This window comes from Mauremys reevesii, linkage group 23, assembly GCF_016161935.1.
Source record: "Mauremys reevesii isolate NIE-2019 linkage group 23, ASM1616193v1, whole genome shotgun sequence".
In the NCBI taxonomy this organism is placed as follows: Eukaryota; Metazoa; Chordata; order Testudines; family Geoemydidae; genus Mauremys; species Mauremys reevesii.
Genome location: NC_052645.1, coordinates 5,948,284 through 5,961,218, shown reverse-complemented (window position 1 = coordinate 5,961,218; position 12,935 = coordinate 5,948,284). Strand labels below are relative to the sequence as shown.

Genomic DNA, 12,935 nt, shown 5'->3' with positions numbered 1-12,935 from the left:
TTGTTGCCAAGAAGGCTAACGGCATTTTGGGCTGTATAAGTAGGGACATTTCCAGCAGATTGAGGGACATGATCATTCCCCTCTATTCGGCACTGGTGAGGCCTCATCTGGAGTACTGTGTCCAGTTTTGGGCGCCACACTACAGGAAGGATGTGGAAAAATTGGAGAGTCCAGAAGAGGACAACAAAAATGATTAGGGGGGTGGAGCACATGACTTATGAGGAGAGGCTGAGGGAACTGGGATTGTTTAGTCTGCAGAAGAGAAGAATGAGGGGGGATTTGATAGCTGCTTTCAACTACCTGAAAGGGGGTTCCCAAGAGGATGGATCTAGTCTGTTCTCCGTGGTAGCAGATGACAGAACAAGGAGTAATGGTCTCAAGTTGCAATGGGGGAGTTTTAGATTGGATATTAAGAAAAAAATGTTCACTAAGTGGGTGGTGGAAGCACTGGAATGAGTTCCCTATGCAGAAGGTGGAAGATCCTTCCTTAGACGTTTTTAAGGTCAGGCTTGACAAAGCCCTGGCTGGGATGATTTAGTTGGGGATTGATCCTGCTTTGAGCAGGGGGTTAGATGCCCTCCTGAGGTCCCTTCCAACCCTGAGATTCTATGATTCATTGAGCACTGAATCTTTCTTTGCTCATTCACTGTTTCTTAGGCAATTCCCCTTGCTTCTCCGAACTCCCAAGGTCGCTCTCCGCCCTCCCCTGCCCCCACTCCCCTAACCTCCAGCTCCGCTCTCCCTTCCTGCAAGGAGCGGTATGAAGGGTTTATTGGAATTTTGGGCCTGGTGAACTGCACGCAGGTGGCGAAGCTGAGTTATACATGCTCTCCCAGATGGATGCCGGTGGAGTCTTTGTGTACAACACACGAGTGTGTATTCTGCACATGCCCCAGAAACGCTGCTTTAGGAATGTTTTAGGGAGTTTTTAATTGTTTTGCGGACTATGCCGATACTCTTCCCCCTGCAGAAGGCGGCAGGCTCGCCCCATAACGTCAGCTGTACAGGCTCCGGGGAGAAGGAAATTTCCAACCAATAGTTCAGAAACGTCTCACAATCCCCTTCACTGGCTTCTCTACACGGAAGCCCAAGCGCTGCCTGCGGGCGGGGGCAAGCGCAGCCTTATCAGCGCGGTGACACGTCTCAGGCGCCTCCAGGGCCGCCCGCCTGGCCGGGCTGCGGCCCCCATCCCTGGGGCGGGGAGAAGGGGTCCCGGCCGGAGTGCGGGCAAGGCCGAGACAGGCGAAGGCGCAGCGCCGCTGGGCACGGAGCCCGAGCCCGGCCTCCCCACGCCGGCTGCGAAGGGAGATGCCCCCGGGACTCCCAGCGCCCATCTCGCTGCAGCTGCTTCCCTGGCAGGAGTCGGGCCCGCCGGCCATGGCCCCCGGCTGCCCCCGGGCGGCTCGTGCTCTGTGCCGCCCGCCTGCCCGCCGCGCGGTGTGACGGGAGACGCTCGCTGGGGGCGGCCGGGCCGGGCCGGGGCCGGGGCCGGGGCGCTTTGTCCGCGGAACGAGCCGGCCCGAGCCCCGGGGAGCCTGGGCAGCAGGACACCCCGCCCACCCCCGCGCGCGAGCGGGAAGAGGAGGGGCGCGGCCCCGGTGAACTCCGCCCATTGCGCTACGCTACGCTACGCTCGCCGGCCCCGCCCCGAGTCCATACTCCACAGGGGCGGAGCTAACCTCTCCGCGGGCCCGCCGGACGCGACAGCTGTGCACCAATGGCAGGCGAGGGGCGGGCCCCCGGGCCCCGCCCCCTCCTTTGCGTATATAAGGCTGTCGCGGCGGGTCGGGCGCTGGTGACGGGGATCGCACGGAGCAGCAGGGACGGGGTGTCTGCGCCCCTCGGCGCGCCGCGCTCGGGTACGTGGCCGGCCTTGTCCGACGGTTACAGCGGCTAGTGGCCGCGCGGGGCGGGAGACGCGCTGGCCGGGCGGACTGGGCCGCGGGGCTCAGCGCACCCGGGCCGGGCTGGGGCTGGCGCTGGCCGCGGCGCCGCTTGCCGAGACCCCGCGAAGGAGGGTCCCGGTGCTGCCGGGCGCAGCCTCGGGGACTGTGGAGGCGCCGGGCTCCTGCAGCGCCGCCGGCTGCGGTCCTGGGCGCCGCCGGCCGGGCCGGGCCGAGCCGAGCCGCTGCGCGCTGGTGTCTGCCGCGCCGGGTCCGTGCCCCGCTCCTAGGGCTGCGGGAGCCGGGTGCCGCCGGCTGCTCCGTGTGGCCGCCCTGCCCGCAGCCCGGCAGGGGCGGACGGGGGATCTTGCCAGGTGGGCTCCGCCCCGAAGCGGGTTAACAAACCCGGGCTTGGCTGAGCTCAACCCAGCCGTTACAGGCTGGGGCACGGGGGCCAGCGAGCCCAGGCCCAGGAGATCGGGCTCGTCAAAGGGGGCCGGCTGGGTAGTGGTGATGTGACAGCTCCTCCATGGGCAGATCCTTGGCCCTTCTCTCCCAGGACCCCGCTTACATGCAGCCTGGACGGAGGGCTCACAGTGCAGTCTCCTTGGAAGAAGGGGAGTGAGTAGAAGCTGCTTTTCCCTGGCAGCACCTCAAACCTTCTTCTTGCCTTGCAGTGACCTCCTCACAATGGCAGATCACATGATGATGTCAATGAGCCATGGAGTTACTGGGCTCCAGAATTACCGCATGGGAATGAATGGGCTGCAGGGACCCCCCCAGCATGGGCAGCATGTGCTAAGGACTCTACCTACGACCAACCAGATGATGCAGTACGGAGGGGCCAGCATGGATGGGAGCATGAGGCCAAGACCCAATATCAATGGACAAATGGGCCACCATCAAATGCCGAACACTATGATGTTCAACAGTCCGAGCCAGCAGCAGCAGCAATACATGAGCCCTGTGGGCGCTCAGCAGCTTATGGCCAGCATGCACTTACAGAAACTCAACACCCAGTATCAAGGGCACCCTCTAATGGGCATGAGCAATGGTCCCATGGCAGCAGGTGCACAGCAATACAGAGTGGTGCCCAGTCAGCACCCTGGCATGCAGCACATGCCCTCACCAGCTCTGACCTTGAATGTTATGGACACTGATCTCATAGATGAGGAGGTCTTGACATCTCTGGTCCAGGAACTGGGTTTGGACCGGATTCAGGAGCTGCCTGAGCTCTTCTTGGGACAGAACGAATTTGACTTCATTTCAGACTTTGTCAGCAAACAGCAGCCCAGTGCCATCAGCTGCTGAGGGGCTTGGGGCTCAGCCTTTTCCTTTTGGTGGCTTGATTTCCCCCTCTTTCCCACCACCTCCCCCAAAACAATCATTGGATGCTGATGGCTTGCACTGGATTGCTTTCTCTTTTCCGTGTGGGAGTTGTTTTTCTTGTTTGGGAATGGGAGGGGAAGCAGGTTCTGGTGACCCGGACAGAGTGAAAACGAAATCTTGCAGTAGGATCATCCTAAATGGCATGAACAAGTTTTGTCTTCAGCAGAAACAATGGACTACTTAAAGTGACGCTCATGACTTTCCATGTCTAGGCTTCCAAGTGCCAGGGTAGAAGGACAGCGCGGTGCTGCTGCCACTAGTGGGCTTTTGTTCTAGGTTTTGGCGTTTGCCAGTGAAGTTCACAAACTTTATTTGTGATTAAAATCCTGTAATGGCTTGTGTGTCTGAACCTCCACTATCTCACATTGCAAAGAGGGGCTTTGGTTTGGGGTTTGTTGGTAGCTGGCTTTTTGTCTTAAAATCAAATCCCTTCCTTCCCCACAATACTATGATGTTTAACAGGTCTTGAATCTTCCTTTTCTACTTTGACTTGAAAAGGGATCACTTCTCCCTCCATCAGGTTATTACTATTTTATTGTCTTAGCTGCACAAAATGTGTCTCCAGGGAAGGTGATGTATAGGTATGTGCCTAAACCTCTGTAGAATTTGGATCTTTTAACTTGTACAGCTAATCAACTGTAAAACTACTAAGTGTTCAGACTAATTCAGATGTAAGGCTTAAAGCTGCAGTCAAGCTCCATTTTCTCTGCCTCTGAAACCAAATAAAATCCATGTAATTGTATATTCCTGGCCTAATCTTATTTATTCTTCTTCTAATCATTATTTATTAGAAAGGGCTCCATTTGTTTGGCTTTGAGACTGTTGGGAATGACTAAAGGGCTTACTGCAGTTTTAAGATGCTGGCTTTTTTTAAAAAGGACTGGAACAGCTACATGTTTCTTCCAAACAGCCATGCACAAGGTTATTTCAGCAGCATAATTTTGTGATGAATATGTAGGACCTTGTAAACCAACCCACCCCCTCCCCGATGTGATAAAGGATGACTTGACTTTTAATTACATTGCTCAGAAAAGGTTAAATGTAAAAGCTAGTGGGTTTTTTGTTTCCTCTTGTCTCTTGTTTCCAGGCTTTGGAAAGTGGAAAGCTCATTGTGTCAACTTTTAGTTGCTACTGCCCCCTGCTGCTGAGAGTACATGGCAGCACATCATTGTTGATCAATGAAGTGAGAATGTACAGATTAATTTTAAAATAAAAGCTAAAACTCTTAAGTGACGAGCTTGCTTGGTGGTTTGTTTAATCACATGTGCCTGAGATAGGGTTGCCAACTTTGGTTGGATGTATTCTTGGAGGTGTCATCTGATGACACAATCTAAGATTAATCTTTAAGTCCTGGAGACTCCAGGACAATCTTGAAGAGTTGGCAACCCTAGTCTGAGACTATATCAGGTCCTGTCCAACAGCTGTGTACTAGGAGAGCTGTATATTGCTGTCTGGGCTTTGGAGTGGGTCTCCCACTGTCTGTCTAGACAGTCAATATTACAATGACGGGCTGCTCATGGCTTAAATTCCCAGGACTATTTGAGCCATTAAAGCTTAATCTAAAGTGTGGGGAGGGGTCTGCACCCCCTCTACCTGCATTAGTAGCAGGGATTGCATCTTAGTCACTGCACTGGTGTCTAAAAGGTGGATTACTCACACGGGCAAATTACCCTGATGCAGACAAGCTGGAAGGGTCCGGCAATGAGCTGCTGGTGCCTTGTTCTTACACTCCTGTAATTGCTTGCCTTCCATGGGCTAGACTTTCAGGATTCACAACTCAGCATCTCCTGTGAGAACAAAAGAATCCACATCCCCTCCACCCTGCTGGCTAGGAGCTGTGGCTGCTGAGCACTTTAGAAATGGCTAAATTTCCAGAAGCTTTGTGAGACTATCATGCTGTTACAGATTATTTTATTTCCCCTGCTGGTCTGACAGTGCTTCATTCTTTAACCCACTCTCCCCTCTCCTCTGAAATACCAATTTGATGCTACTGGCCTGCCACTTAATACACTAAATTGTGTAGTGATTTATCCTTTCCCCCTCTTCCCTTCCCCCCCCCCCCAAATGCTCTAGAAAAGAAATTTTCTCCTTCCAGGCTTGTGCTGAATGTTAATGGGGCAATCCCTTATGAGTTGTAGGTGCCTGGACCTAAGGTGTCAGCCAGCTGCATGGTGTGATGAGGTGGGGGGTTTTCTTGGTTTTTTCTGTGTTTTCCAGTGGTTTGCATGCAGAGGGAGTGGAACTCAGTTTCCCTGGGTGTTATGGGTTTAACGAGGTGAGGGGAGAGGGAGTTTGTTGTTACAGAGGACTGGAGAGGGAACTTGGGACCCCGGCCGATGGCCTGGAGGATGGAGTCCCTAGCGACTGGTGACCTGGAGATGCAGCTCAGAAGTCACAGCTGGTTCTGGCCAGTGGGAAGACAATGGGCTGCGAAGAGAGGACCCTGGTGACCTGACCAGCCCGTTCAACCCAGAGGAGGAGACCCAGGCCTTCCTGTTTATGACCCTGTTTACCTGGAGAGAAGACAATGGACAGAGGTGGGGCTTGGGGCTGGGGATATCGGAGGCCCAGCTGGGAAGCAGGGGGGCTCTGGGCTGGAGAGGGGGAGCAGGCAGAGCCCACCTGGATGCAGGGAGACTGGGATGTGCTGGGCTGAGGGAGGCCAGGCTTGAGACCCTGAGTTTCCTGTGCTGGGTTCAACTCTCAATAAACCCTCCTGTTTTATGCTGGCTGAGAGTCACTCCGGCCTAGAGAGCAGGGTCACATCAACCCCTCTGGGGGTGAGGAGGCCCGGGGGGTCCAGAGCGCGTGGACTCCCTGAGGGGGCCCACGGCGAGAGACAGACATGCTAAGGCTCAGAGAGGTGTGGCTCCAGGAGGTGGAGGGGCCTGACCCCACGAGAGTGGACCCCCAAGAAGGGCTGTTGCACTGGAAGGGGCACCCCCCACGGACCGCACGGGGCCAAGAGTGAGCACGATCTGTGAGTCCGTGACACATGGTACAGAGCCTGTGGAAAAGCAGATGACCAAAATGAAGCATTTTGGTGCGGTTGCTGATTGGACAGAATGGCAGAGGTTTCAATCAGAGCAGGAGAGATGACTATTGACTGAACTGACATGCACTTCATGTGCCACCTGGTTAGGAATAAAGCTCTCTACACCTCCAAAACCCTGGGCTTCAGGAGCATTCAGTGCTGCCCTTTAGTACAGAGACTGGGGGTGAATAACTGCTACCTGCTCTGTCACAGCCACACGTGGGGGACTCCTCAGCATGAGACTAGCCAGGTAGTAAGAAGTTCATGGGCACCAACTTATATGGGCTCCTGGGGCTAAAGCCCCAGGAATATTCAAAGTCAGGGGCTCTGCTCCACCAATATTTGGAGCCGCGGGGAGCCCAGAGCCCTTTAAATCTCAGCCGTGGCCGGGAGTCAGAGGGCTCTAGGTTGCCCGCAGCCGCGGGGAACCCAGCGCCCTTTAAATCTCAGCCAGGCCGGGAGTCAGAGGGCTCTGGGCTGCCCGCAGAGATTCCGAGCCCTGGATGGGATTTAAAGGGCTCACGGCTCCCTGTGGCTGCCGGCAGCCCAGGGCTGTTTCAATCCTGGCATGCAGCCGCTGTTTGCCCCCTCCCCAGACCTCTGCCTCAACTGCCCCCCAGGCCCTCCACCCCCTCTCTAACACTGCTGGTGGTCCTTATTCCCTGATACCCCTCTCCTGGGACTCCTGCCCCCCAGGACCCCACCCCCTATCTAAATGCTGCTGCTCCTTGTCCCCTGATTGTTCCCTCCCAAGACCCCTGCTCTAACTGCCCCTTGGGACCCCCTCCCCTATCTAAGCCTCCCTTCTCCTTGTCCCCAACTGCCCCCTCCTGAGACCCCACCCCTACCTGTCCCCTTATAAACCCCTGGGACTCCCATGCCTATCCTGATGCTGCCTGTCCCCTAACTGCCCCCCTGAACCTCTGCCCCATCCAACCACCCCTGCTCCCTGTCCCTTGACTGCCCCCTGGAACTCCCTACCCCTTCTCCAATCCCCAGCCCCCTTACTGTGCCACTCAGACCAGCATGTCTGGCTCCATGCAGCTCCAGACACGCTGATGCATACATCCTGCCATGCTCCCCAACAGAGCCCACAGCCCCACCCCCACACCTGCCTTCCAGATTTGAACACCTCAAAATGCAGGAGTGCTCAAGCTCAGTTTGGGTAGCTGTTACTTCATTTCTCCCAAATCAAATATACTGATCCACTGTAACTTGCTGTAGAAAAAACAGGGTAAAATTGAGCAAGAAATGCTTATTAGCACTGGAATTGCTATTTTCAACAGCCATTGCCTTTTTGTTTGTTTAAGGAAGACAGTGATATTGCATTGGCAAATTCCCCATAGAAAGAGTGGAACAAAAGAATAATAAAGGCACCTCAACTTTTCCTCATTTATGGAGGACAGTCTTATAATATGCATCCAGCTATCTTCCAATCACACAAGCTGAAAATTGTTCCACTTTACTGCACCTCTGTAACCATATGGGAACCGATCCTGTCTGTGTTTTGTGCACATACAAAATTCCTGCTGAATGACCTGCCCTGGGAGCATTACCAGTGACCCAGGGCTGGGGAGGCAGGAGGTGTGTGTGGGGGAGGCACTGGTGTCGGGGAGACCAGGGCTGGGGCACTGGTGGGGAGGAAAGGGGGAAGCCCAGCGCTGGGGCGGCAGGGGGTGTGGGTCAGTGGGGGGAGAGCCCAGGATGGGGGCAGCAGGGGGGTACAGGGGGGAGCCCAGGGCTGGGACGGGGGGCAGACAAATTTTTTTTTGCTTGGGGCAGCAAAAAACCTAGAGCTGACACTGCCGGGTTCCCCCAGCCGCCGGAGCCCCGAGCCCTTTAATTTGACCCTGAGTGCTCCCAGCCACCTCTTCAGCTGGGAGCCCCCGGTTGATTTAAAATAAGGTATCACCTCCCCACCCCCAACCTTCCTCTCTCTGAGCAGACTGTCTCCAGGGAAAGAAGCTTACACCTTCCTGGGTCTGACCTCAGAGCATTCAGCATGCCCTTCCACGTCATTCACTTTCCGCAGCGAGTCTGCCCAGGCGGGTCCTGGGGCAACTAGAGGTCCCTGCACCCCAACTCCGCAGTCAGATGTGACTCTCAGCCAGACAGTAAAACCGAAGGTTTACTAGATGACAGGAACACAGTTTAAACAGAGCTTGTTGGTACGGAAAACAGAACCCCTCTGTCAGGTCCATCTTGGGGGGTGGGGAGCCCAGAACCAAGTTCTGGGTCTCTCCCCATTTCCCCAGCCAGCTCCAAACTGACACTCCCTCCTCTGGCCTCTGTGTCTCTTCCGGACAAGGAGGCCACCTGATCTCTTTGTCCCCAACACCTTCAGTTGGCATCTTGCAGGGGAAACTAAGGCACCCACACAGTATTCAGAGAAAATATTAAGAACATTCCCACTTCATCACAACAGGTGCAACAAAATATAATACTGTATATTGAAGTAGGCAAGTGTTGCTTCTGACTTTCCACTTTTAATTGACCCTTGTAATCTTGTGGCACTGACGCGTTGTAGCTTCATTTTATATCGGCTTACAGGGCGGGAGCGGGGGGGGGGCACCACCATTTTGGGCCCCACCAAAAATTATACAAACCTGCCGCCTATGAAGAAGTTAACAAATAAATGAAACTGGCAGTTTCTCAGACACAGAACAGATGTTCCCTTAGTAGAAGCACAGAGACTGGTGAGAGAATAAATGCTAGTTACAAACCAAAGCCTTGTCTTCATTTACTGTTCATACATTCTCTATACCCCATGGAAACTATCACTAAATATTCCAAAAACAACCTAACTCCCTCCCCCTCTGCTACCTGGGGGTGGGGTGGGGGGTGTATGTCCATCAGAGTGAGCTTGATGTATAAGGCTGATTAATAATGCAAATACAACATGCCATCTCATAGTGCACATCTGGGGAAGTGAGGTCCTGGTTATGTATCAATAGTGGATACAGCTGTAAAAGAATGGCTTCATAATTTGATAAAACATGAATATGCATTAGCAGGGGTGGCTCTAGCTTTTTTGCTGCTCCAAGCATGGCAGTCAGTCTGTCTTCAGTGATGCACCTGCAGGAGGTCCCCAGTCCTGCGGATTTGGTGGCTTGCCTGCAGGAGGTCCACCGGTCCCACAGCTTCAATGTACTCGCTGCTGAATCCGTGGGACTGGCAGACCTCCCACAGGCAAGCCCCTTAAGGCAGCCTGACTGCCGCTCTCACAGCAACTGGCAGCGCACCCCCCCCCCCCCCCCCCGCGGCTTGCCATCCCAGGCACGTGCTTCAAGCGCTGGTGCCTGGAGCCACCGCTGTGCATTAGAGGGGTATGTAATGCACTGTGAAAGGTACTGGGTTTAGTTTGATTCAAGACAGCTGATGTTACTGCTGATATTGCATAAATCAGCCATTAAAGTGAGTTTTAGCTCTTGGGAGCAAGTCCTAGTAGTTGAAGTTAAGATTGTTTCTGAAACAATTTTCACACAAGTTTAAATCTCACAGTGAACAGACACACCTGAAGGGTACATTGACAAGCCTTTAATGCCTTAGATTTAAGGGCCAGAAGGGACCAGTCTGACGACCTAAATGGCCCAGTGCAGAGAACCTTCCCCAGCAGTTCCTATATGGAGCCCATAATGGCTGGCTGAATTAGTGTAAAGGTAACACTTTTGGCCTCTTTTTTAATGTTCACCTTGTTTAGCTTGGAGTTTGTGAAGTTCCGTGGGATGGTCCTCTTAGTGCATTTGTGTTTCTTTAACCCAGACTCCTGCAAACCTCACCAACTCCATAGGAACTCCTGCAAAGCAGGGCTGCAGCGTGTGTAATATTAGATGTTCCTGTTCTCCCCTAGCCCAAACTCCCATTCTTCTTACCACAGGAAAATAAGTCAGAGGCCTCTTCTCTATATTGACTTTTAGTCGCTGGTGCCCCTAACACGCAGGCTCAGCACCTCTGGTAGTAGCAGGGGGAGTGAGTGATAGCAGAGGAGGAAAGACCCGGCACCACGTAGCTCACAAAATATTTTCTTTAAGTGCTTTCTGGCTAATGGCTTATGTGCCAAAAGCCTCATGAACTAAACTGTGCTCGGTGCCCCCTCTATGCCAGATGGCACATCCTTTCCCATCCAATGGTAAATAAAGGCCAACATGCATGCTCCTTCCTACCTGCTGTAGTCTATTTGGGGCTTGAAAACTCACTGTGGGATGACACTGATCTTGAAAACATCTCAAGGCCTGGATCCACAGAGTTCCTCACTCCTGGGGCTCTGCAAAGCATCAGATGAAGGGGAATAATACAGGCCTGGAAATGGACAGATTTTCTTTCTGTGAAGAGGAATGGTAGCATAAATTAAGATAGGGGAAGGAGGCCCTATGTGAGCACTGCAGTCTGCTGGGGCCAATTCACCCTAGGAAGTTGTCTCTGCTTGAGAATTTGCTCACTTGCAGAATTTCCTCTGTCCAAATGGTGCCCCCATCATCTCAGATTGGCTTGGTGGCTTTGATGACAAAGACATATCTCAGTGAAGGGGGGTTCTTCGTTTGGCTTCAGCAATAGAGATTCAGGCCTGATTTGGGACAAGAGCAAATTCTAAGAATATGTTTGTTTTGTTTGCTTGAAAAATCTCCTCTGGACAGGTCCTAATGCAAAGCATCTCCCCTGTGAGGTATCTATGGTCCTTGATTTCCATATCTAGGGAGCACTGGAACAACTTTAAAACACTGCTGCCAGGGGAGCATACTCTCTAGCCACCACGGTTGCTAGGAGACCGTGGTGTCTGGGTGTATGTCTGCTGGGCCCCTCTCAGCCAACTAACCTTGATAGAGAGGCTGTAGAGAGGCTGTAACAACACTGGGTCTCCCCAGCTGCACTGGACCCTACTTGGCCACTCACTAAGTATCTTTAGATGTTTTCCTCCTAAACATTAGGCCTCAGGATCTGCCTTGGCAAACAGACAGTCTGACTGTGCCAGGAAGGCTGGAGACACGATGGCTCCCTAGGTTTCATTGCCTACAGTTTGGAGGTGCAGAATAGGTCCCCTTCTCTATGTGCTCACCTGCGCTTCCTAGCACACACTTGGAAGCTGGAGCCAGGCACAGCATAATCTTCCCCAAAGCGCCTAGCTGCCGTGCGAGCCCATGTCTCATGGAAAGTCAGTGGGATTTAGGCTTCTAGATGTCAGTCACTTTTGAAAATTTGACTCAGACTCCTACATCAGTTTTGAGACTGTTACCTCTTGTCCCAAGAGCGGCGTGCACAGACCGATCTCTCCTTCGCTGTGCCACCACCACAGGGTTTAGACCCTGACGGCCAGGATGTGAATACAGCTTCTTACAGGAAAGCTGAAAGACTGCCATGGACAGTGGCCATCCATGAGCCCTCTTTACAGCCCTTTACACTGTCACAAAGCTATCCTCCCCCACGGGAGAACTTCAGACTCTAACTTCTGTTCCAGCTGCTTGGGAGGCGTGCCTAGCACAGAGCCATGCCATGCATCTAGCACAGCCGTCTCCTGAGCTCTAGTTGCTGTGGACTTGCTTTGCAGATAATGCCCTCCCTACCTCTCCGCTCACTTTTCAAAGTGCAGCCCTATGCAGGGAGGAAGACAGAAGCTGCAGGCTACTACCCACCGTGGGCTCTCCTCTACCACACTCACCCATGCTCTGAACCCACCTGCAGCCCTACCTCCCCATGCCTGTGAAAACTAAGTCCCAAAAACTAGGTTTTAAAGGGAAAATGCCTGGTGGTTGCTGCTTTCCCTTGCCATGGCCATCAGGGCAGGTCACTCTAATCTTGACTCAAGGAGCCAGCCTTAACCTGCTCTGCTGGGAGACCCCCCCACCCGGGCTATTCACGCACAGCCTCTGGTCTGTAAGCTGCTCCTTGGATTGTGCAACCGAATGACACTAGCCAATATCTCCAGTCCCAGACACAACCCTAGGAACCTCCGTCTTGCGTGTCCAGTTATGGACGCTGCAAGCTTATATAAGTTCACCAATATAACTAAGAAATTGATATGTACCAGGATTATTATCCCAAGGGGAGTCTTTGACACACTTCAAACCAAATGCATTGCTTCAGGTAGAATAAACAAACAGATTTATTAACTACGAAGATAGATTTTAAGTGATTATAAGTCAAAACACAATAAGTCAGATTAGGTGAAATGAAATAAAAGCAAAATGCATTCTAAGCTGATCTTAACACTTTCAATGCCCTTATAATCTTATATCCTTCTCACCACAGGCTGGCTGGTTGCCCTTGAGCCGGGCTCTCCCCTTTGATCAGCACTTCAGTCGCTTGGTGGTGATGTCTGTAGGTGGAGGTGGAAGAGAGAGGAAAAGCCTGGCAAATGTCTCTCCCTTTTACCATGTTCTTTCTTCCCTGTTGGCTTTGCGTTCCCCCCCCCCCTTCAGAGTCAGGTGAGCATTACCTCATCGCAGTCCCAAACTGACCAAGGGAAGGGGAGTGACTCACTCTAGAGTCCCACAGATCCTTTATCGCTGCCTAGGCCAGTGTCCCTTGTTCCTGTGAGGCTGGGCTGGGTTTGTCCCATACATGCCCTGATGAGGTGTGAACTGCCCTCTGCTCTTGGAGAGTTTTTGCCTGGGTTTGCTTTAAGCCATGAGGAC

The 12,935-nt window shown here is 53.1% G+C and overlaps 1 protein-coding gene across 1 annotated transcript; it reads left to right on the top strand.

Moving 5' to 3' along the window:
- The first annotated feature begins 1,720 nt into the window (after positions 1-1,720).
- On the top strand, positions 1,721-4,501 carry LOC120389027 (cbp/p300-interacting transactivator 3). Its single transcript, XM_039511162.1, has 2 exons — positions 1,721-1,859; positions 2,561-4,501. Exon 2 carries the CDS (start codon positions 2,574-2,576, stop codon positions 3,192-3,194), a length of 621 nt encoding a protein of 206 aa, XP_039367096.1. The 5' UTR covers positions 1,721-1,859; positions 2,561-2,573; the 3' UTR covers positions 3,195-4,501.
- The last annotated feature ends 8,434 nt before the right edge of the window (positions 4,502-12,935 follow it).